The sequence below is a fragment of the Pelophylax lessonae genome (genome assembly GCF_965119305.1).
Source record: "Pelophylax lessonae genome assembly, chromosome: 2".
NCBI classification, from domain to species: Eukaryota; Metazoa; Chordata; class Amphibia; order Anura; family Ranidae; genus Pelophylax; species Pelophylax lessonae.
Window position 1 is genome coordinate 747,864,538 of NC_138769.1, and position 23,880 is coordinate 747,888,417.

At 43.6% G+C, this 23,880-nt stretch overlaps 2 protein-coding genes across 2 annotated transcripts in view; both read left to right on the plus strand.

The window, feature by feature from the left end:
• LOC309548377 (uncharacterized protein) overlaps positions 1–23,880 on the plus strand; it is a gene marked incomplete at its 3' end in the record, with an annotated part of 387,813 nt that overhangs the window by 46,972 nt on the left and 316,961 nt on the right. The window lies entirely within an intron of this gene.
• Positions 3,045–4,109, plus strand: LOC309547880 (uncharacterized protein; the record flags this gene model as incomplete). The annotated part of the gene is made up of 2 exons (XM_082247882.1): positions 3,045–3,385; positions 3,551–4,109. The coding sequence occupies 2 exons, from the start codon at positions 3,045–3,047 to the stop codon at positions 4,107–4,109; spliced, it is 900 nt and encodes a 299-aa protein (XP_082104008.1).

Sequence of the window (23,880 nt, forward strand, 5' to 3'; positions counted from 1 at the left end):
TGGGGGCCTCCCATGAACTAATGGTATTTTGTTTGTGAAAAAAAGTTTTGAAGTTGAGCTTACAGGCAAATAAATGAAGGTCCTTGATGAATTCAAACCTATCAAGTTTAGTACTTGGACAAAAACTAAGGCCTTTTTGGAGTATAGCAGATTCCTCCTCCGAGAGTATGTTGGTAGACAAGTTAATGATCGAATGATCAGTGCAAGAAGTGTCCAAATCCATTGAAGAAAGGGGGGTAGTGGAATTGGGAGTATATGTTACAAAGTTGGGGTGAGTTTTAGGGCCTTCTGGTGTAATAACTAAAAAAGTGGGGTCTTGTAAATCGATTGTGGAAGAAAGAGTGGATGATGACCCTATGGGGGCTGAATTGGCTGTGTGTGTATTGTGAGGTGAATGAGGAGACTGTGGTGTTGTATTAACCTGTTGGTGGAGAGTGGAAGGTTCCCACAAAGTGTCAGATTGGCCACTGCACTATCACAGTCCCGCTATAATTAGTTGATCACCGCCATTACTAGTGTAATAAAAAATAAATACAATTTCCAGTATACACGCAAAGCAATCAATATAAGCCTATTGGGATTTTTTTTTTACCAAAAATATGTAGCAGAATAGGAAGAAAACCTCAACCACCCATAGATCATGGAGGAAGAGAAAATTGGGTTGGGGACTTTTAAGGTGCCAATAAATCAATAGGGATTTTGAACCACTTGCCGACCGCCGCACGACTATTTATTTACTGCGGCAGTCAGCCGCTCCTGGGCAAACCGACGTAGGGCTACGTCGCTCGCCCAGGAGCCTGTAGGGGGTGAGCGCACACGGCCGAAGGCGCGCTCCCACCCCTGCTTGTTTACAGGGATCTCTGCACATGTGACCCGTGGCTCTGATGGCCGCCGACCACTCGCAATCTCCCGCAGGAGAGGGAGAAGGACGGACGGCTGATGTAAACACAGCCGTCTGTCATTCTCCCTTAGATCATCACAGAGGATATGCAATCCTGCGATGTAGGATCGTATGTCTCTGTGGCTACATCACAAGCCACGCCCCCCCACAGTTAGAATCACGCCCCTAGGGATACATTTAACCCACTGATCACCAATAAAGTTAACCCCTTCCCTGCCAGTGTCATTTTTACAGTAACAGTGCATATTTTAGCACTGATTACTGTAGTAATGTCACTGGTACCCCCAAAAGTGTCAAAAATGTCAGTCAGGGGTCCGATCTGTCCGCCGCAATGTCGCAGTTCCGCTAAAAATCGCAGATCACCGCCATTACTAGTTAAAAAAAAAACAATAAAAATGACATAAATCTTTCCCATAGTTAGTAAACACAATAACTTTTGCGCAAACCAATCAAAATGCGCTTATTGTGATTTTTTTTTTTTACGTAAAATATGTAGCAGAAAACAAATTGGCCTAAAAAGTTAAAAAAAATTTGGATTTTAATTTTTTTTTTTTTTTGAGAATTTCATATAAAAAAAAAAGTGAAAAATATTGTTGTTTTTTCAAAATTGTTGCTCTTTTTTTGTTTATAGCGCAAAAAATAAAAATCACACAGGTGATAAAATACCACCAAAAGAAAGCTCTGTTTGTGGGGAAAAAAGGACCTGAATTTAATTTGGGTACAGCATCGCACGACCACGCAATTGTCCATTAGGCTCAGTTTCCACTACCGCGGCTACGAAGTCGTGCTACTTCTAGCACGACTTCGTAGTGAAAGTTGTTTGCGGCTTTCAGTGAGACTTGTCCCTCATTATAGAGGGAAGTCGCACTGAAGTCGGCTCAAAAGTAGTGCACAAACTACTTTTGAAGTCGCCGCAACTCAAGTCGCGGCAGTGAAAACGGGCCAGATTGAAACAAATGGCTTTTGACTTGCTGTGCGACATGACATGTGTCAAGTCACACAGCAAGTCGCACTAGTGGAAACCGAGCCTAAAGTCACGCAGTGCCGAATCGCAAAATGGGGCATGGTCTTTGAGCAGCCAAATCCTCCGGGCTTAAGTGGTTGAAAAAAAATATATACAAAATTTAATTTTTGTATTCAAAATAACACAAATGTGAAAGACAGACATATAACACATATATAGTATTAAAATCAAATTATGAGCTGCATATACACTCAGTTCAGAAACAGATTGTATCTGTATTGGTATCACAGAATTTTTGGGCTATAAACGAAAAAGGACTGAACATTTTGGGAAAAAAAAACAGTTTTGATCAAACACCACCAAAAGAAATCTCAATTTGTGTGAAAAATATATACATTTAATTTGATTATAGTGTTGCATGATCGTGCAATTGTCAGGTAAAGCAGCCCAGTGCCAAAAGTAAAAGATGGCCTGGTCATGAAGGGGGTAAATCAATCTTCCAGAAGGCAAGTGGGCACTGTATAAAATGTTGATGTGATGCAGGGTGTACTCCTTATACTTTTGAATTTTGACATATTCATTTTCTATTCCGAGTGGACCACGATGGCTGTGAAACCCAATAGGATAAGGCTGTCTTGCGTTATATGCCGTCACATATTCTTGACTTTTGGATGCACAGTATGTTTCATTATCTGACGATGTACCTGATGAGGAAATGTAATGCTAATTGTACTCCATTGTCCACTCTGCAACGTTTTGGATGTTTCAATAAATTTTCTGTTTGATTAAAAAAATGTAAAGCAACTTTATTTAGCTCTTTATATAGAATTTTGACATTTATTTATTTATTTTTTTCTGTACAGGTGGATTGATGAAGTTTTCAGTCACGTTGGTATTCAAAAGCACAACTAAGTCACATGGGAAAGAAGACATATGAGCGTCTTATGTGACTAAAAGTCTTTTTGCAGGTCACTGGAAGATTCACACAGGACACAAATCATATCAGTGTTCTAAATGTTGTACGTGTATTGGATACTCTTCAACATTGATCCAGCCTCCAAGGACAACAGAAGAGAAGCCATTTCATTGTTCTAAAAGTGACAATGGCTTTATAGTAAAGTTTAACCCATGTAAACATAGAAGTTTTTTTCTCATTTGGAATCTGATAAAGATTTTACAATGAAGGCAAAACGTATCACACACCAGAAGGCTCACACTGGAGAGAAACCTTATCAATGTTCTGAATGTGAAAAAGCTTTTACAAGGAAGAAAGATCTTGTCACACATAAGATGATTCACACTGGAGAGAAGCCATTTCAGTGTTCTGAATGTTATAAAACATTTACACACAAGGGTAATCTTGTCAAACACAAGAGGATTCACACCGGAGAGAAGCCGTACAAGTGTCCTGAATGTGACAAAACCTTTACAGCTAAGTCAAGCCTTATCACACACCAGAGAATCCACACTGGAGAGAAGTCATATCAGTGTTCAGAATGTGATAAAGCTTTTATAAGCAAGTCACATCTTACCAGACACGAGGGGGTCCACACTGGAGTGAAGCCATATCAGTGTTCTGAATGTGATAAAGCTTTTATAATTAAGTCAGAGCTTATCACACACAACATGAATCATGCTGAAGAGAAGCCATATGAGTGTTCTGAATGTGAGAAAGCTTTTACAAGGAAGAGAGATTTTTTTGCTCACCAAAGGGTTCACACTGGAGAGAAGCCATATGAGTGTTCTGAATGTGGGAAAGCTTTTAGAAACCAGAACCAGCTTAAAAGACACCAAAGGATTCACACTGGAGAAAGGCCATATCAGTGTTCTGAATGTGGGAAAGCTTTTACAAACAAAGAAATCCTTATCACACACCAGATGCTTCACACTGGAGAGAAGCCATATCAGTGTTCTGAATGTGGCAAAGCATTCACATCAAAGAAAGATCTTATCACACACCAGAGGATTCACACTGGAGAGAAGCCATATCTGTGTTCTGAATGTGGCAAAGCTTTTACACAGAAGTCATACCTTCTCAAACACCAGAGGATTCACAGTGGAGAGAAGCCATATCATTGTTCGGAATGTGCAAAATCTTTCACAACAAAGAGTAATCTTAATATACACCAAAGGTTTCACACTAGAGAGAAGCCATATCTGTGTTCTGAATGTGGCAAAGCTTTTACACAGAAGTCAAACCTTATCAAGCACCAGAGGGTTCACACTGGAGAGAAGTCATTTTAGTATTCTGAATGAGACATGCATTATATTTCCAAAAGTACAAATAATGTGGGACTTATGGCGTCCGACTAGCCATAGCAAGACAAAAAAAAAAGATAAGGACTAAAAGAAAAGGAAGTGTAAAGAGAAAAAAGAAGAAAAGAAAAAAAGGGGGGGGGATCCTATATACGCGACACCACTGACCTTTTGAAACATGTAGAGGGGATTCAGGTCCCTTCAGATTCCCTGCTCGTGGCTAGTGATATCGAGGCTTTGTACTCGAGTATCCCCCCCCATGAGCAGGGCATCCAGATGGCAGAATCCTTTCTCAAAGAGCAGAGGCAAACCACGTGGCCTCTCATGAATTTTGTCATAAAACTCCTTATTCTCACAAGGAATTATATTACATTTGTGGACCGACACTTTTTGCAGATCGGGGGGTGGGGGGGTGGTGTGCACTTGCTGCGCTCCATCTTATGCTAATTTGTATCTGGGAGGATGGGAGAGGCAGGTCTTCTCCGGTGAAACACTGGAGCTGTGATTGCCGCACGTTTTGTGCCGGCACCACTTTATTGATGACCTATTTGTGATATGGACACGGACTTCAAATTAACTAGCGTCCTTTCTTGAGGCCCTGAACATCAATGACCTAAACTTAAGATCTACCTACACCATCAGTGGGGTGAGCCTGTCTTTCCTAGACCTCCAGATCAACATTTTCCCTGATGGGGAACTTAATACTGATCTCTATAGAAAACCGAGTGAAGGCAAACACTATTCTGTGTGCAGCGAGTGCCCATCCTACCCCCCTGGTTAGAAGCATTCCATATGCTCAGTGTCTTAGGCTTTGGAGGAATTGCTCCTCTGATACATAATACCAGATTCAGGCAAATGCTTTGCAGGCCTATCTCTTGGAAAGAGGCTACTCACGATCCATCTTGAGAAAAGCCTTTCACAAAACCAAGGTCCAATCCAGAGCGGAGTTATTATTATATAGGACTACTACTAAAAAAGAAATGGATCTGATTCATCTGATTTCCAAAAACTGATTAATGTCCCACTACATTGAGTGGATTTTCGCCTAAACAACTTTTCATTAACAAAGGTTCTATATGCTGTATATCTTTTTCCACTTCTTATAAACTGATATGTTTAATATAAGAAATGACAGCTTTTGGATTGTTTTCCCCCTTACTCTCCTCCCCCCTCACCCCCTCCTTGTGCTGGCAACATGGATATATACTACTCCCTTTTTTTTTTTTTCTTTTTGTGGATTCAATCATTTGCATTCTTGTTATTGTCAACTTTCACGACAAATTACTATCTGTACTTTCAATGATTCATGTATACTATATTTACTACAATGATCACACTGTAATGTTCTGTTTTTTGTTATACCATGTTTCTTCAATAAACTTTTTGGAAAAAAAAAAATGGAAACAGTCAGGTTTATTACCAAATACTCGATGCATGAAAAACAATTAAGAATTATCCTATCCAAGCACTAACTACCTATGTAGGGTGTTTTATGTAGGCAAAACTATACACCAGCTGAATCAAAGAATAGGTGGCCACTTATATTTCTCAGAAGGGGGAAGAATTCTAACGTCTGTAACTAGGCACATAGGATTACACCATAAATTTGACAACTCTGTAATATCCTTTTTTTGTATTGGAGGTTGTGCCCCCCAGACCCCCGTGGGGGGAACTGGGACGAGCGCATACTGCAAAGGGAAACATATTGGATTGAGCGTTTAAATGCTACCACACCGCCTGGTATAAATGAGGTCTTAACCTATAAACCTTTTCTCTGATGTGTCGGTTGCACCCTCCGGCAGGGGTTTAATGTGGTGGTTGCACCCTCCTGCAGGGGTTTGATATGGTGGTTGCACCCTCTGGCAGGGGTTTTATGTAACCATCACCTCAGTGAAGAGGCCTGATGAGTCCTGCGATAACATCCGCAAATGTATTCTTGTGATGGTATGACTTCTTTTGGGATGAATATAGTTGGATGTCATGCTTGACTTCTGTGAGTCAGTTCCATCTGTTTCTGCCAAAATAATAGTCCCCTAATACTTTCCTTCCCATGCTTTGGGTTTAGGTGGGTCCATTGGTGATCAGTCTGACAAAGAGTAGCTTTTTTGTTTATTGTATAATGATATGTAATGTGTTTGTAATCAATATTTCTTTTGATATGTACCTTTTTCTATTAAACTGTCAATTTACTGTTTATTCTGTAGTTGATATGTTATGTTATAGCATACATTGTGTGCTTATATGCAGATTGCTGCTTATTCTAAAAAATATATATATATTTTTCTATATTAGGATCGTGGTTGATATATTCACTCCTCTTTCATACATGGGCCACACATCAGGGTGTCTTATGCTGTGGCTTTGGCCACTTTCATTAGCTTTCTTATTTTAGCCACCAGAGGGCGGCTCTGGTTCTTCCTTGGACAGGTGCGTGATGCCCGGGCAGTATGGGTGGGGACAGAGCCATTCGGGTGCCGCCCACCTGTCTGTGGCTTTCTGGAACCGCCCACTGTGGCGGTTTCTTTTTTGGCACTGCACATGCGCTGTTTTTTGACGCATGCACAGTTGGTGATCGGACCAGATGCGGTCATCTCCCGTATCCAGGATATGACGTGTCTGGTTGAAGGCGAGTGTATTTAAACAACGTGGCCGCCATTGCGGCTTTGGAGCCAGGGAGATGCAGACGCTGCTTTGCTGCCAGGTAAGGTTAGACCAGACTTTACTTCAGACCACCATCATAACTATCTGTATGGACAATATATCATATTACTTTCTTTTTTCTTAGACAGTAATGCTTAAATAGGTGGATTACCTACCAACCCTTCTTAAAGATCCTTGCAACATTTCATCTTCAGCCATTACCTTGGATCAATATTAATATATATGAGGACAATTTCCTATTACATAGTGGGCTCTCGATTTAGGCCACCCAATTGAATTTCCACCCAGTGAGGGGTAAGTTCCCCACTCCCCCCCCCCTTCTCACCCCTATTGGCCAGTGCTGTTATTTTGAGTATAATTTTTATTTTTTATTACTGTATTGCCTCCCATCTCCTGAACACCCATTAACCGGTTGCGGACCGCCGCACGACTATATACGGCGGCGGTCAGCCCCGGCCAGGCAAAGTGACGTGTATATATACGTCACTAGCCTGTCACTTTCTTGTGAGCCAATAGCGGGCGGGCGCGCACCCGCCACGGCTCATTCCCTAGGAAGTCCGTGCGTGTGACCGGCGGACCCGATGTCCGCCGGTCACTCAGCGATCGTCTGTGGAGAGGGAGAAAGGCAGGCGGCTAATGTAAACAAGCCGCCTATCCTCCCCTGTGTAGGAATGGTGATCATACGGATCTACTATGTAGGACCGTTGATCACTGTTCCTACACTAGTAGCCACAGCCAATCACAGTAAAAGGCACGCCCCTAGGGACACACTTAACCCCTCCTTCCCCAATAAAGTTAACCCCTTCCCTGCCAGTGTCATTTTGCAGTAACAGTGCATATGTATAGCAGTGATTACTGTAGAAATGTCACTGGTAACCCCAAAAGTGTCAAAAATGTCAGTCAAGGGTCCGATCTGTCCGCCGCAATGTCACAGTACCGCAAAAAAAAATCACAGATCACCGACATTACGCGCTAAAAAAAAAACACCAAAAATGACAAATCTTTCCCTTAGTTAGTAAACGCAATAACTTTTGCGCAAACCAATCAAAATACGCTTTTTGTGATTATTTTTTTTTTTTTTTCACCAAACATATGTAGCAGAAAACAAATTGGCCAAAAATGTTAAAAAATTTTGATTTTTACATTTTTTTTTGGGGGGGGGGGGTAATTTCATATAAAAAAATGTGAAAATATTGTTATTTTTGCAAAATTTACGCTCTTTTTTTGTTTATAGGTCAAAAAGTAAAAATCGCACAGGTGATCAAATAGCACCAAAAGAAAGCTCTGTTTGTGGGAAAAAAAGGACGTCAAATTCATTTAGGTACAGTGTCGCACGACCGCGCAATTGTCCGTTAAAGTCACGCAGTACAAAATCGCAAAAATCCCCCTGGTCAGGAAGGGGGTAAAATCTTCCGGGGGTTAAGTGGTTAAGGATAGGGATGAGAGGAAATCAGATATATTTTTTGTCAATCTTGACATGAAAATATATATATATATATATATATATATATATATATATATATATATATATATATATATATATATATATATATATATATATATATATATATATATATAATTTTGTTTTCAGATCCTTGACTGTTATTATATTTTTAGAATTCAATTTGCGGTCTGTTGCAAACAGTCTACACATCCGTTTTTTACATCTCCAGCAGCAAACTCCCTGGCCGACTATATATACCTCTCCTGAGATAGTGGGACGGTAGGTGTCACCTGCAAAGGAAGATACATATTGCCCACACTCGTATATTTCAGTGCATGTATTGTTTTCTTTCTATCTATTTTTATCTTCTTATATTGGCTGAAGGGTCTCTTCTACTTTTCTGCCCTCACATCTGTAGTCATGTCCTCATTAACCACATGTACCTTCCATACATTTTCTATATGACACCTCCTCCCGCACTCGTCCGGGGAGACACTCCACGGTCCCGCCCCCTGTTTTTTCCAACTGTGGTTACTGGTGTTGGCTCTTGCTCCCTGGTGAGTAGGTAGATTACCCACGTGGCCCATTGTGAGAAATGAGGATTGTGCATTAACTGTATGTTTATATCTTCATTAGGAAACACCAAGATCTTCTCTACAAAATTGCATGCCCCTGAGGAAGCCGTTTCCCATACTGTGAAACATGTCGGGCTTAGCCCTGATTTAGCCTTTGGCTTTTCAGGATCAGTTATACATTTATCAATTCTTGTAATTGATGTATGCCTCCACATTATGTGTGTTTTTGTTTTTATATTCTAAATGATTGAATAAAATTGTACCAAGTTTTTTATATTTCCGTTTTTTATATTTTTGTAGTACGGTACCATTAAAATCCCCTCAGCCCTCTTTTTCCTTTCTTTACATCCATTCCTTTTTTCTGCTTTCTATTCCTCTTCCTCTTCTTTTTCTTCCCCCTTCTCTCTCTCCTCCTTCTCCCCTTTTTTCGCCCCCTCCCCTTTTCTTGTCCCCCCCCCCTTTTTCTTTTCTTCTTTTTTCTCTTTATACTTCCTTTTCTTTTAGTCCTTATCTTTTTTTTTTTTTTGTCTTGCTTTGGCTAGTCGGACGCCATAGGTTCCACATTATTTGTACATTTATTGGGATGTAGGTACCATAGTAATGTTTAACCCTCCTCTTATGTTAGATTTCGGTTACTATCCATGATGTTAACGGGTCGGTTTTGACCCGTGTCTTAAATCAGCCATAAAATACCCTCTGAACAATTATTTATCATCCAATTTGTTTCTTACCTCTTGGTTACCTTGTTAGACTTCTTTATCCTTGAAAAGATTGGTTTTAATATTTTTGGTGTGACCCTTAGACCTTTCTTTTGATAGCATACCTCTCATTTTCAAATTTAAAAAATGGTAAAATAAAGTCAGCAACTCTGAAATGTTTTGGTCCTATGTTTCTTCACTTTATTTAGAGAAGCAGGCAAAGAGATAGGCCCCTCCCTAACTACAGCTCACAGGGTTGAGAGGTGATTGACTGTCACTGTTACTAAGCAGAGAGAGTGTTTATGATTTCAGTTTTTTCACTTATTAGTGTCCTATAATCCTATATTATAACTGGGTCAGAATTGACCCTAACACCATGAACGTCTTAATTTTCACCACAGTATTTTATAATTTAGTGAAAAGGATTCTTTTTCTATTACATTGTTTAAATAGAGGTTCCTGACAAAGTAAAAAAATCTTGATGCAATAAACAAATTTATGTGATACTTATAGACATTCAAAACCTGAAAACGGGGCGGTTCTGACCCTAACATAAGAGGAGGGTTAATTACCAATACACAATCCAAGTTTATGATATTTTCAAAAGTATTGGGACGCCTTTACACTCACATGATCTTTAATGGCATCCCAGTCTTAGTCCGTAGGGTTCTACTGTATATTAAGTTGGCCCGCCCTTTGCAGCTATAACAGCTTCAACTCTTCTGGTAAGGCTATCCACAAGGTTTAGGAGAGTGGCTTGACCATTCTTCAAGAAGCACATTTGTGAGGTCAGGCACTGATGTCGACGAGAAGGCCTGGCTCAGTCTAATTCATCCCAAAGGTGTTCTATGGGGTTGAGGTCATCACACTTTTCTAGATTGAAGCATGAAATTGTCCAAAATGCAAACAACTTAAGAGTTCCCATTACTGGAACTAAGAGACCAAGCCCAACCCCTGAAAAACCACCCCACACCATAATCCCTCCTCCACCAAATGATTTGGACTAGTGCACAAAGCAAAATCCTTGAAGACCTGAATGAGCGAGTTTGGGGTACATGAACTTGACTGGCCTGCACAGAGTGAAGATCTCAACCTAATAGAACACCTTTGGGATGATTTAGATTGTGAAACATGCCTTCTCATCCACATCAGTGCCTGACCTCACAAATGCACTTCTGGAAGAATGGTCAAACATTCCCATAGACACTCTCTTAAACCTTGTGGATAGCCTTACCAGAAGAGTTGAAGCTGTTATAGCTGCAAAGGGTGAGCCAACTCAATATTGAACCCTACGGACTAAGATCGGGGTGCCATTAAAGTTAATGTGTGTGTAAAGGCAGGCGTCCCAATACACCTTATCACACACCAGAGGGTTCACAGGGTTCAGATGCAGGAGGTAATGGAGAGATGGGGATGTTAAAGGGGTGGCAGCCCTAGACTATTTAACCTTTTGACAAATTTTCAGACAATCATCAATATCTGAATTGTATTTCCTTATGATTTTCAAATGTATCTTTTTTTATGGAGCTTTCATTGAAAATGTAAGGCATTTTCATCATTCATTTACTGTCAAAAATATCCAATAAAATCTAATTTTGTGAAAAATGTAGGCCTAAACATATTCTGCTATATGTCTTTGGTAAAAAAAAAAGAATCCCAATAAGTGTATAATGATTGGCTTGTGTGATAGTTATAGCGTCTACAAAGTATGGTACGGTATACAGCAAAATTATACTGAAATTTACGCAGCTGTTACTTCGTGACCTCCTATCGCATTTCTTGAGGTGCTAAAATGGCAACGTTAGTACAAACAAAATGAAAATTACCCCTTTAGAGTAGACACCACTAGGAATTTTCTGAGAGGCATGATGAGCCCATGGAAGATTTTATTTTTTGTCACACATATTTTTAAAAATGCCTAAAAAAGTTTATTTTTTTTACACAAAGTTGTCACTGTAATAAGATATTTCTCATACATTCCATGGATACATGTGGAATTATATCCAAAGACACATTCTGCTACTTCTTCCAAGTTTGGGGACACCACATGTGTGAGACCACCTTTAGGCTTTCAAAGGGCATAATTTCCTAATTTCCCTTTTCAGAAAGTAGACACCCCCAAGCTATTTTCGGAAAGGCATGTTGAATCCATGGAAGATTTTATTTTTTGCCAACAGTTTTTGGAAAATGACAAAAAATATATGTATTTTTTTACACAAAGCTGTCACTTTTTTTTTTAGATATTTCTCACATATGCCATAGGTATATATGGAATTACACCCCAAAACACATTCTTCTATGTCTCCCGAGTATTGCGATACCACATGTGTGAGAATTTTTGAGAGCCTTGATGCGTACGGGAACAGAAAACCAGTGACTACCTTCAGGCTTTCAAATGGTGTATTTCCTCTTATTGCTTCCTCACTACCTATCACAGATTTGGAGGCCCTGCAATGTCAGGATAGTACAAACACCCCCTCCCCCCCACAATGATCCCTTTTGGAAAGTAGACACCCCAAAGTAGTGGCTAGGAGGCATGGTGAGTATTTTGCAGATCTCATTTTTTTGTCACAAGGTTTTAAAAAATGAAAAAAAAAAAAAACATTTCCGCTTTCGGTCTTCAATATCCAAAACTTGTGGCAACAGATGAGATCTGCAAAATACTCACCATGCCTCTTATCAAATTCATTTGGGTATCTACGTTCCAAAAAGTAATCATTAGGGGGGTGTTTTGTGCTATCCTGGCATTTCAGGACCTCCAAAACTGTGATAGGTAATCAGGAAGTGAAATGAGGAAATACGCTCTTTAAAAGCCTAAAGGTGTTTTTTGGATTTTGGGCTCCTGCAGGTGGCTAGGCTGCCAAAAGTCTCTCACATGTGCGATTCCCCCATACTCAGGAGAAGTAGCAGAATGTGTTTTGGGGTGTAATGCCACATATATCCATGGCTTGTGTGAGAAATATCTCATTAAAGTGACAAGTATTCAAAAATAGACACAAATAACATAAATAAGTGCCTGTTACATCACAAGGACATGGCAAACCGAAGGCTACCCGTATAGAAGCATCGGGTTAGCTGCCATGAACTGTTGTGTAGACACCTAACATGTTTCGGACTAATAGTGGAGTCCTTCTTCAGTGGTGTATCGATGGGTACTATTGTTTTCTAAAATGTAAATGTATTATAATTAGTAATATGGTCAGGCCAATCACACACAGATAATCTATATAGAACAAAGAGTATATCCAAAGGTACAGTAATATCACAATCAGCACATTACATAAGCTACAATTATACTTAGAAAATTTAACAAATATATTGCACATCATAGCTGGATGGAAAATAACCCCTGCCGAATGGGTCTGCACAATCCTAGACCCCCTATATAGTGAAATGATTGATTCCCAAGTGGAGACAGAGCGGCAATCACAAGGACCCCAAGACAGGCAACAGCCAAAGTATACACCGGCCAGATAGATTGTCCAGGGCACAGGTGTCAAACACAAGGCCCGCAGGCCGAATGTGGCCCCCCAGGCCATTTCATATGGCCCTCACACCTCTCCTGCAGCTGTGGCACCACCCCCCCCTTGTCTCTGCCCCCACCTTGTCTCAGTAGCCGAGAACAGAGAGGTCCGAACTCCTTTGCCAGATCCTGTGCTTCTCTGTGCTGCTGCAGAATTGCTCATCTTTGCCCACCCACCTTCTCAGCAGTCTGCAGCAGAGAGGAGGGCAGAACTCCTCTTACAAATCCCGCACCTCTTGGGCAGCCACAACACCACCTGGTCTCAGCATTCAGCAGACTCTGTAAGCTGACTCCAGCCCTCCTCTGGTCCTCCTCCAGACCTTGCACTTTCTTCTTCCCAGATGCACCCGCATTTTCTTCCTGACAGTAGCACAAGGTAAAGGGGTGTATTGTGATATAAGGAAGGGTGGGTGACTCTTGACTTATGATGGTGAGGGGGCTCATGACATCTCTTGTAAGGGGGTGTGGGGTGCTCTGGACATCTGAAACCATAATGCTGATGTGGCCTGCGATGAAATTGAGTTTGACACCCCTGGTCTAGGGACAAAAGTGAATTAAAAAGGAAGGTCGGCTCATGCATAGAAAAAAATGCAAATGGACAAAATATTACAAAAGTTATCAAAAAAACGAAATCTAGCTGCTGCAAAAGGGACAGCTTTAATATCTGTAGGGGGAAATAATCCCCAACTAGGGGGATAGACATCCCCATGTAGTGTCGGTAAGTACAATGGGGTGCAGCAAAAAATGCAATCAGTACCCCAAACACATACCCGTCTTGTATAGAAGCCGCACTTGTTCAGCAGGATTGACAACCATCCACTCCATGCAGCATAAGCTGACCTACTGGAGTGGTGGGGAAATACCTTGTGAAGGTGGGCGGGTCCATGTTATTAATTATTGAAATCAGCTGGCTGGTGTTGTAGTGGACGCCCCCCGTCGCTGTGGCAATGAGCGTCGTCCACACAGGAACCCCTGGCGAGGCGGGGCGTGGCACCTGCCTGCCCAATATGGGTGGAGTGGTGTCGAAAGTCATCACGCCACCGGCGCACAGTAGGCCGTCCTTCTACGCTCCACACTGGCCATAAAGCACACAATAAGTGAACACACTAATGCCTCGTACACACGTACCGAACGATCGGCCGTCTTTTGTCCGGTGCTGTCGTGTCTGTTGAAAAGTGCAAAAGACTGCACACGAATTTTGACGGCCAACAACAGCCGACTGCAGAAGTGATATCATGTGATGGTTAACTTTCCCTGTGTTTTTTCTTTCCTGAGCATGCCCAGTCTTGCTCATCTGCTGTCTGTCGGCCGAAATCTGTACTGACTGGCGAACAATCGGCCGTTCTGGTGTCGGCATACAAAAATTTTAATGCTTGCACGACAGATTCTGTTCGGCCGAAAGTGCGCTGTCGGTTGTCGGAAGCAACATACTAACAAGCCTACAATTGGCCGATCGGTCGTCGGCCGAATCTTTTCGGCCGACAATCTGCACGTGTGTACGGGGCATTACTCACTAGTAGCAAACTGAGCCTCGCTCTATCTATCTCCACTCCAACAACACACTGCAAAACCTTCCTGTGGGAAAGAACTTTTTATAGTGGGGGAGGAGACTATGAGCGCTGAGCATCATGACTTCGTCCAATCATGGCTCTGACTGTGCTCTCTGCTCTGATTGGGCAAAGCTTTGCATCTGACTAGTGCTCAGGAGCATTGCTTCATCCAATCAGGGCCCTAGAATGCACTGTGCAGCATAATGGGGCGCTCAGCGGGCAAATATCCTGCCGAGTGCCCAGCAAATACAGCCGGAGAGGTGACATCTGAGACAAACTTTTGCTGGACTTGAACTGTTCCCCCAACTCTAGTGTCTGTTTATTATAAGTCAGCAGTTACAGTATTTGTAGCTGATTACATCATTTAGAGAAATGACCATAGAGCTTTACAGCGGTATTAGATGTGGCGGCTGCATTTGTTTTCTTTTTTAGGCTTTTCCCCTCTGTTTTCCCCTGGTGATCTGTCCAGTAACACACCTCCTGTATTAAAGCTCTCCCACTCTGGATGGAGGAGCATTGGAGGTACCATTGGACAGCAGAATTGTCAGTCTAGGGGGGAGTGTTAGATGTACTAGCAGATTAAGATATACTAACAAACTGAAGCCAAACTCCAACTTACACGTTATAGTCAGTTACAGTAACAGTTTCTCTCCTTTTAGGATAAAGGTTTTACATGAATAAATAAAAGCTGATCATTGTAAGCTCCCCTGTCAGTGGTAAATGGTTTGTCTCATCCCTGTGAGGTGATACTTGTGGAAGAGAGCTTTTTCTTTTGAAAAACCTCAGACTTACTGGCTGGATCACCAGATGAAAATAAAAAGAACAAAGTCTAAAAAAGAAAACTCATGCAGCCACCAAATGTAAGAACTGCTAAGCTGCAATATAATAAATGTTTTGGTTTGGGGTTTTTCACTACTTTAAGTTTATTTATTTATTATTCAACACAAGGGATGGAATTTACATTGAATGGGACGCGTCTCTTGTGTTTGTGGCTGATATTTTCATTGAAATCTTCACCCCCATCTCCCCCCATAGCTGTGATCTTTTGGTCCTGCAAGGGTTAATACAAGCCACTTAACATGTCACATGCACTCATCAACAGTGTGACTGTCCCTGCCCTTTCCTGTCTCCGCCCTTTCCTGCCCCTGTCCCCTTTCCTGCCCCTGCCCTTTTGTATCCCCTCCATTTCCTGTCCCTGCCCTATCCTGTCCCCACTCTTTTCTGTACTCACCCTCTTCTGTCCCCTCCCTTTCATGTCCCTGTCCCCTTTCCTGGCTCTGCCCTTTTCTGTCCCCCTCCCTTTCATGGCCCCTCCCTTTCCTATCCATGCCCTTTCCTGTCCCCACCCTTTTCTGTACCAACCCTCTTATGTCCCCTCTCTTTCCTGTCCTTGTCCCCTTTCCTAGCCCTGCCCCTTTCTGTCCCCTCTCCTTCCTGTCCCCTCCCTTTCCTGTGCCTGCCCTATCATGTCAATGACCTTTCCTGTCCCCAGCCATTTCTGCACCCACCCTGTTCTGTCCTCTCCCTTTCCTGTCCCCTCCCTTTTCTGTCGCTGCACTTTCCTGTCCTTTCCAGTCCCCACCCTTTCCTGTTCCTACCTTCTCCTCCCCCTCCTCCATTCATAGAAGCTGTACTATCCATTTTCACAATAAAAAGTGCCCTATGAATGGAGGAGGGGACGTGTCTCTTGTGCTTGTGGCTGATATTTTCATTGAAATCTTCATTCCTCCCCCCCATAGCTGTGATCTATTGGTCCTGCAAGGGTTAATACAAGCCACTTACCCTGTCACATGCACTCATCAACACTGTGACTGTCCCTGTCCTTTCCTGTCTCCGCCCTTTCCTGCCCCTGTCCCCTTTCCTGCCCCTGCCCTATCCTGTCCATGCCCTTTCCTATCCCCACCCTTTTCTGTACTCACCCTCTTCTGTCCCCTCCCTTTCCTGTCCCCACCTTTTCCTGTCCCCTTTCCTGTCCCTGCCCTTCCCTGTCCTGTCCTTTCCAGTCCCCACCCTTTCCTATTCCTACCATTTCCTCCCCCTCCTCCATTCATAGAAGCTGTACTATCCCTTTTCACAATGAAAAGTGCTTTATGAATGGAGGAGGGGACCCTTCTATCCATCCACCCCTCCTCCATTCGTGGAGAATGTGTCATTGTGGGAAGTGATAGTACAGCTAATATAAGGGTGGAGGAATGAAGATTTCCACATAAATATCCGCCATCACAAGGGACAATTTAGCTAAACTTGCACTTTAAGAGAAAAATGTCAGAACTAAAATAAATTGTCAATTCTCTATAAATTGGGATTTTTCTGCTGGGACAAGGTCATCCAGTGACAGGACAAACTGTGTCCACCCACCCCCTCCCTGGGTGAGGCTGAGGGTGGGGCTGATAGTGGTGTAAGGTTTATAATATATGTAATGTTTGTGACTAGAGATTGGCTGAAAACGCCCCTGTTTAGCAGAACTCCTGAACAGGGGAAAAGTTCTAAAATTAACATCAAACCCCTTGACGTCTATAGGAGGAAAAATCAAAAGTGCCAATTTTGAGGGCTTATATGCAAGTAATTAGCCATAAAAAGGGTATGGGGGTCTTTGTACTGCCCTGGGGGACATGTATCAATACATTTTTAGTTTTTAAAAACAATCATTTTTTTTCAGGAGCAGTGATTTTAATGATGCTTAAAGTGCAACAATAAAAACAAAAAAATCCTTTAAACATAATGCCTGGGGGGTTCCCTTAGTCTGCCTGTAAATAGGAGCAACTGTAGCATGTACAGAACATGCTGCAGCAAAAATGAAATTTCTAAAGAAAAAAAAAAAAGGGTCAAATCACATTTAAAATGACTCGCTGTTACAATTGCCGTCACCCGGTAATTGAAAAAAATAAAGAGGTCCCCCAGTCAATACCAGGTCCTTTGGGTCTGGTATGGATTGTAGGAGGAACCCCACGCCATAATGTGTTTTAAAAAGGTGTGGGAGCCCCCCAAAATCCATACCTGACCCTTATTTGGGCATGCAGCCTGTAAGGTCAGGAAAGCGAGCGAGTGCCTCCCCCTCCTGAACCATACCAGGCCATATGCCCTCAACATGGGGGCGGGGGTGAGTGCTTTGGGGTGGGGGGTTTGACCCCCCCCCCCCCAAAGCATCTTGTGCCCATGTTTATAGGATCTAGGGCCTCATCCCCACAATCATGGCTGTTGGTTGTGGGGGTCTGTGGGGGGCTTATCAGAATCTGGAAGTCCCCTTTAACAAGGGGCCCCCATATCCCACCCCCCATGTAAATGAGTATCCCCCTAACTATTCACCAAAAAGTGTACAAACAGTAACAAAAACAGGAGACAAGTTTTTGACAAATCCTTTATTAAAAAATAACTGTCAAAGCGGAGAACAGGCATTCAGCCAGCGGCCGACCCAAAAAATGGGAGGGTTTTCTTTTCTTTTTTGGGTCGCCGGGCGGCGTGATTAACGATAGATTTACATTGAGGGACACTGTTTTTTATTTTTTTATTAAAGAATTTGTCAAAAACAAATCTTGTCTCCTGTTTTTATATTTTTCTGGACACATTTTGGTGAATGGGTAGGGGTACGATGTACCCGATACTCATTCACATAGGGGGGACCAGGATCTGGCGCCCCCCTTGTTAAAGAAAGCATCCAGATTCCTTTAACCCGCAGACCACCACCACCACTGGCCACAGTTGTGGGGATGAGGCCCTTGCCCCATCAACACGGGGAAAAGATGCTTTGGGGTGGGGGCAGAGCCCCCCCTGCCCCACAGCACCCATCCCTCCATGTTGAGGGCATGTGGCCTGGTATTGTTTAGGAGGGGGGGCGCTTACTTGTCCCCCCCTTTCCTGTCCTGCCAGGCTGCATGCCCAGATAAGGGCATGGCATGGACTGTGGGGGGACCCCACGCCATTTTTTCTTTATTTTGTCACCGACACCTTTTTTTTCCCGGCCCCCCTCCTTAACAACCAGCATACACTGCTCCTTGATTAGGGAAAGCTTTGCCTAATCAGGGCACAGAATGCACCGTGCAGAGCTCAGTGCATTGCAGGGCGTTCCGTGAACAGCCAAGCAAGCAAATGTTTTACCCAAACTCATGCTTGGCTGAACCGTTCACCAATCCCTATTTGTGACATGTGCTGAACAATAGTTGTGTTACACAACAAATTACTAGAAAGAAAACAGTCCCTGTGTTGGTGGTGTCACTGAAAGGAAAAATGTCCCCATGTTGGTGGTGTCACTGAAAGGAAAAAATGTCCTTGTCTTAGTGGCAATCAGTCCTCCTTACACCAACACCAGTGACATAGCAGCATATTTCTCCTTTCATTGACACCACCAACACAGGGACATATTTTCCTTTCAGTGACACCACCATCACAAAGACACGTTTTGTCCCTCCAGTGACACCCTCCATACAACATTTGTTCTTCCTTCAGTTACACTACTGACACAAGGACATTTGTTCCTTTCACTGACACCACAGACTCAGGGACATTTTCCTTTTCAGTGGCACCTCTGACACAGGGACCTTTTTTCCTTCCAGTTGCACCACCAACACAGCAATATTTTTTCTTTTAATAACACCTCAGACAAAGGGGCATTTTTCCCTCCAGTGACACCCTCATCATGTCAACGTCATCATGTTTTCCTTCCAGTTACAACAGAGATAGTTTCTTTCCAGTGACACCACCAACACAGGGACTTTTTTCCTTCCAGTAACCTAAGCTGTGTAACATAACTATAGGTATCATGTCAGCAAATGTCACAAACATCACATTACAAACCTTACACCACTTTCAGCCCCACCCCCATCTTCATCAGAAGTAGGGGTGGGAGGGCAAAGTTTTCCAACTTTGTCCCAGCACTGAATAGCCTTGTCCCAGCACTGAATAGCCTTGTCCCAGCACTGAATAGCCTTGTCCCAGCAATGAATGGCCTTGTTCCGGCAATGAATGGCCTTGTCCTAGCATTGAATGACCTTGTCCCGCCACTGGATGGCCTTGTCCCAGCACTGAATGGCCTTGTTCCGGCAATGAATGGCCTTGTCCTAGCATTGAATGACCTTGTCCCATCCTTGGATGGCATTGTCCAGGTAAGTAAACTTTTTCCATTTGCTTTTATCTAAATAAACAGAATTGGGTTCTAATCCTCGTTCTTTCTTGTATTACGTGTGGGAGTGCTGTCATCCATTCGTGTGTGCCTGTAGAAAGAAGTTTTCAGAGTGTGGGGTTTTCTCGCTCCCTATATGCTGATTATACGCCAGCAGTTGGTGAGTGTGCACTGCATGGGTGAAGGAGGAAGAAATTGTCACCATGCCAGCACTAAAGTGTTTTTTCCATCACGGGTGTGACCCTCCCCTATTGCATGTTTTTTTGTGATTCCCAACAGAATCACGCTATGTTGGATTCTTTATGTTCCAACTTTGAGTGACTTATGGAGGATCTATGAACCTATCCGTTGTTCACTGGACAGTCACAACACTCTGTTTGGAAGACCTAAATGACACTTGTTCTCTTTGGTTTTCAAAGCTAAGTGACTATTTTATTTATTCAACCTGGGGCGCTGCAATCTTTTCTATTTTCCATGTGAAGGAACTGTGTCTTTCTTATTGCAAGCTGCCTCTCCCATTTCATTTTATTTTTGCGTGGAGGTCTTTATTTTATTTGCTTGTCCAGGCACTGGATGGCCTTTTCCCGACACTGGATGATATTGTCCCAGCACTGGATGGCCTTTTCCCGACACTGGATGATATTGTCCCAGCACTGGATGGACTTGTCCCAGCACTGGATCACCTTGTCCCAGCACTGAATGGCCTTGTACCTGCACTGGGTGACCTTGTCCCAGCACTGAATGGCCTTGTCCCAGCACTGAATGGCCTTGTCCCAGCACTGAATGGCCTTGTACCGGCACTGGATGACCTTGTCCCAGCACTGAATGGCCTTGTCCCAGCACTGGATTACCTTGTTCCAACACTGGATTACCTTATCCAGGCACTGGATGATATTGTCCCTTACTGAATGGCCTTGTCCCAGCACTGAATGGCCTTGTCAAGGCACTGGATGGCCTTTTCCCAGCACTGGATGATATTGTCCCAGCACTGGATGGCCTTGTCCTGGCACTGGATAGCCTTGTCCAGGCACTAAATGGCATTTTCCTGGCAATGGATGGCCTTGTCCTGGCACTAGATGGCCTTGTCCTGGCACTAGATGGCCTTGTCCCAGCACTGGGTGGCCTTTTCCCGGTGTAACGTGAGAATTACCTACCCCGTGAGAAAAACCTACCCTCGTGACTTCCGGCTAGGAACAGCTGAGCAGCGCAGCAGTGCGCATGCTCAGAGCTCTGGATACCTGAAGGAAGAACTGAGGAGCTGACTAGTGCGCATGCGCACTAGTATGGAAATATGTTGGTGTACCGTGAAGAAAACCTACCCGCGCGGCGGTTAAATAAAACAGCTGTGCTGCAATACGAGTAATCTCCGCTTCTGTCCCTGGCACTTACCTGATCTTGGCAAGTAAATATGAAAGCGGCTGGCGGCTCCGTGATTTATGTTGTCATACACCCGCCGCCGCTTTTATATTTACTTGCCGAGAGCAGGGAAGTGACCGGGACAGGAGCGGAGATGACTCGTATTGCAGCACAGTTATTTTAATGTAACCGCCGCATTACATACAGTGCCGTGAACCGGAAGTGACGAGGGGTAGGTTTTTCTCATGGGTAGGTAATTTTCACGGAACACCGGCACTGACTGTAGAAATGTGACAAACATTCACACAACCTCAAAGGAAGGACACATTTAAAAATTGCCATATTTCTCTCTAATATGATTCGTTCCTATATTATCAGCGCCATCTAATGGCCACAATGCAGTATATTTATTTAATTACCTGAGTTAGGAAAAATACTGCATTATGGCCATTAGATGGCGCTGACATGTTTGGTTGTGTCAATGCAGATGTGAGACATTTGTACGGTGATTTGTCCCATACATAGAGGGCTTAGTCTTTGTGAGATCTCCTTTATTACACATGTCCCTCTGTCCCTCTGCCAGGAGAAATAGACTCACTTCTGGGAGAAAAATCCTAATTTCTAGAGGAGTGAAGATTTCTTTTAATTCTGACATTTTTCTCTTAAAGTGTAAGTTCAGTGAAATAGTCGCTTGTGCTGGCGGATATTTATGTGGAAATATTCATTCCTCCGCCCTCATAGAAGCTTCCCACAATGATACATCATTCTCTATGATTGGAGGACAGGCGGATGGATGAAGGGTCCACCTTCTCCATTCATAGGGCACTTTTCATTGTGAGAGGTGATAGTACAGCTTCTATAAATGGAGGAGGGGTGGAAAGGGTAAGGACAGGAAAGGACGGGAACAGGAAAGGTTAGAAACAGGAAAGGGCATGGACAGGAGAGGTCAGGAAAAGAAAAGGGCAGGGACAGGAAAGGATGGGGACAGGAGAGGACAGGGAAAGGAGAGGTCATGGACAAGAAAGGGTGGGGACAGGAAAGGATGGGGACAGGAGAGGACAGGGACAGGAGAGGTCAGGGACAGGAGAGGTCAGGGACAAGAAAGGGAGGGGATAGGAGAGGTCATGGACAAGAAAGGGTGGGGACAGGGAAGAAAGGGGACAAGAGAGGTCATGGACAAGAAAGGATGGGGACAGTAGAGGTCAGGAACAGGAAAGGGTGGGGACAGGAAAGGATGGGGACAAGAGAGGACGGGGACAAGAGAGGTCAGGGACAGGAAAGGGTGGGGACAGGAAAGGATGGGGACAGGAAAGGACGGGGAAAGGAGAGGTGAGGGACAGGAAAGGATGGGGACAGGAAAGGGCAGGGACAGGATAGGACGGGGACAGGAGAGGTCAGGGACAGGAAAAGGGCGAGGACAGTTGCCACTTTGTAACGCTCCTGCATTTTTTGTTAGTGAATGGATTTGCAGCTGCAGAATTATTACACTCAGTAGTCATGTAGAGATGTGTTGAACAAACATATCCAACTCTCAGGACTCATCACCGTGCACAGCCTGATGTGTAATATTCAGGAGAGTGGTAGGTGATGATAGGTTGTATGCAGATAGGTTTAGCAATCATGTATAGTAACAGGTGGTAGGGGACAGCAGATGAAGTATACAAGAGAGAGTAACCTAGTGCAATGATATAGATGATGGTAGGCTCAAGAGCTAGCAATCTATGAAGTTTATGCAGATGATAGAAATAGTGCTTAGATAGTAACAGTCCTTTAGTATGCAGAAGTAGATAGTGAAAGTTAGTTAGGAAGGAATCCCCTGCGGGGTACTTATCACTAGTTGGTTAGTAGTAGCAAGGTCCAGTAGTAAGAGAGTGATCCGGTAGCGAGATACGGGATCGGTAGCGAGGTTCCGGTTTTGTTCAGGCAAAGGAATAGCTAGAAGCTCCGGCAGCATAGGAAAAGACTGGTCAAGCATGCGGTTTGAACGAGCAATGAGTGAGAGAAAGCCGGCGATTGAAATAGCCGCTCATAGCGGCGCTCAGCGATGATGTCATCGTTCTTAAAGGTGTATGCGTTCCACCTGGTTAGCAAGGTGGGACGCAATATTAAGGAGAAATATGGAAATAAGGGTACCATAGGTACCAGAATCTTACACACTTTTGGTGAGTGCCTGAGACAGGTCCAGTGACTGGTATTGACCCTCGCAGCACCAGAAGATCACAGCTGTGGGGGGGGGGGGGCAATGGAATGAATAGTTTAATGAAAATAGTAGCTACAAGCACAAGAGACACTTCTCATTCAATGTGTGTAGGCTCCTCGCTGTAAGGCACAAGATGCTGGTTTGGAGGGGGAGGGGGAACAGTAATGGGACGTGGGTCTGAAGACAGTAAAAGAGGGGTTGAAGAGACAAATAGGAGAGCTGCGGACAGAAGGGGGGCAGAGGACAGAAATGTGAAGGGGGGCTGAGGACAGTAAAAGGGAAGACTGAGGACAGTAATGAGGGGCTGAGGAGAGTACTGGGGGGAGATGAGGATAGTAATGAGAGGCTGAGAACAATATTAGGGAGAAGTTGAGGACAGTAATGGGGAAAGGCTAAGGACTGTAATTGCTGGAGCTGAGAACAGCAATGGGGGGCCTGGAGACAATAATGGGAAGGCTGAGGACATTAATAAGAGGCGCTGAGGACAGTAATGGAGGGCTGAGGACAGTCTTGTGAAGGGGGATTGTGATGTGAAGGGGAGCTTAGGACAGTCATGTAAAGAGGGATTTTGATGTGAAGGGGGACTGAGGATGCTGATGTAAGAATGGAATTGTGATATGAGGCTGGATTCACATT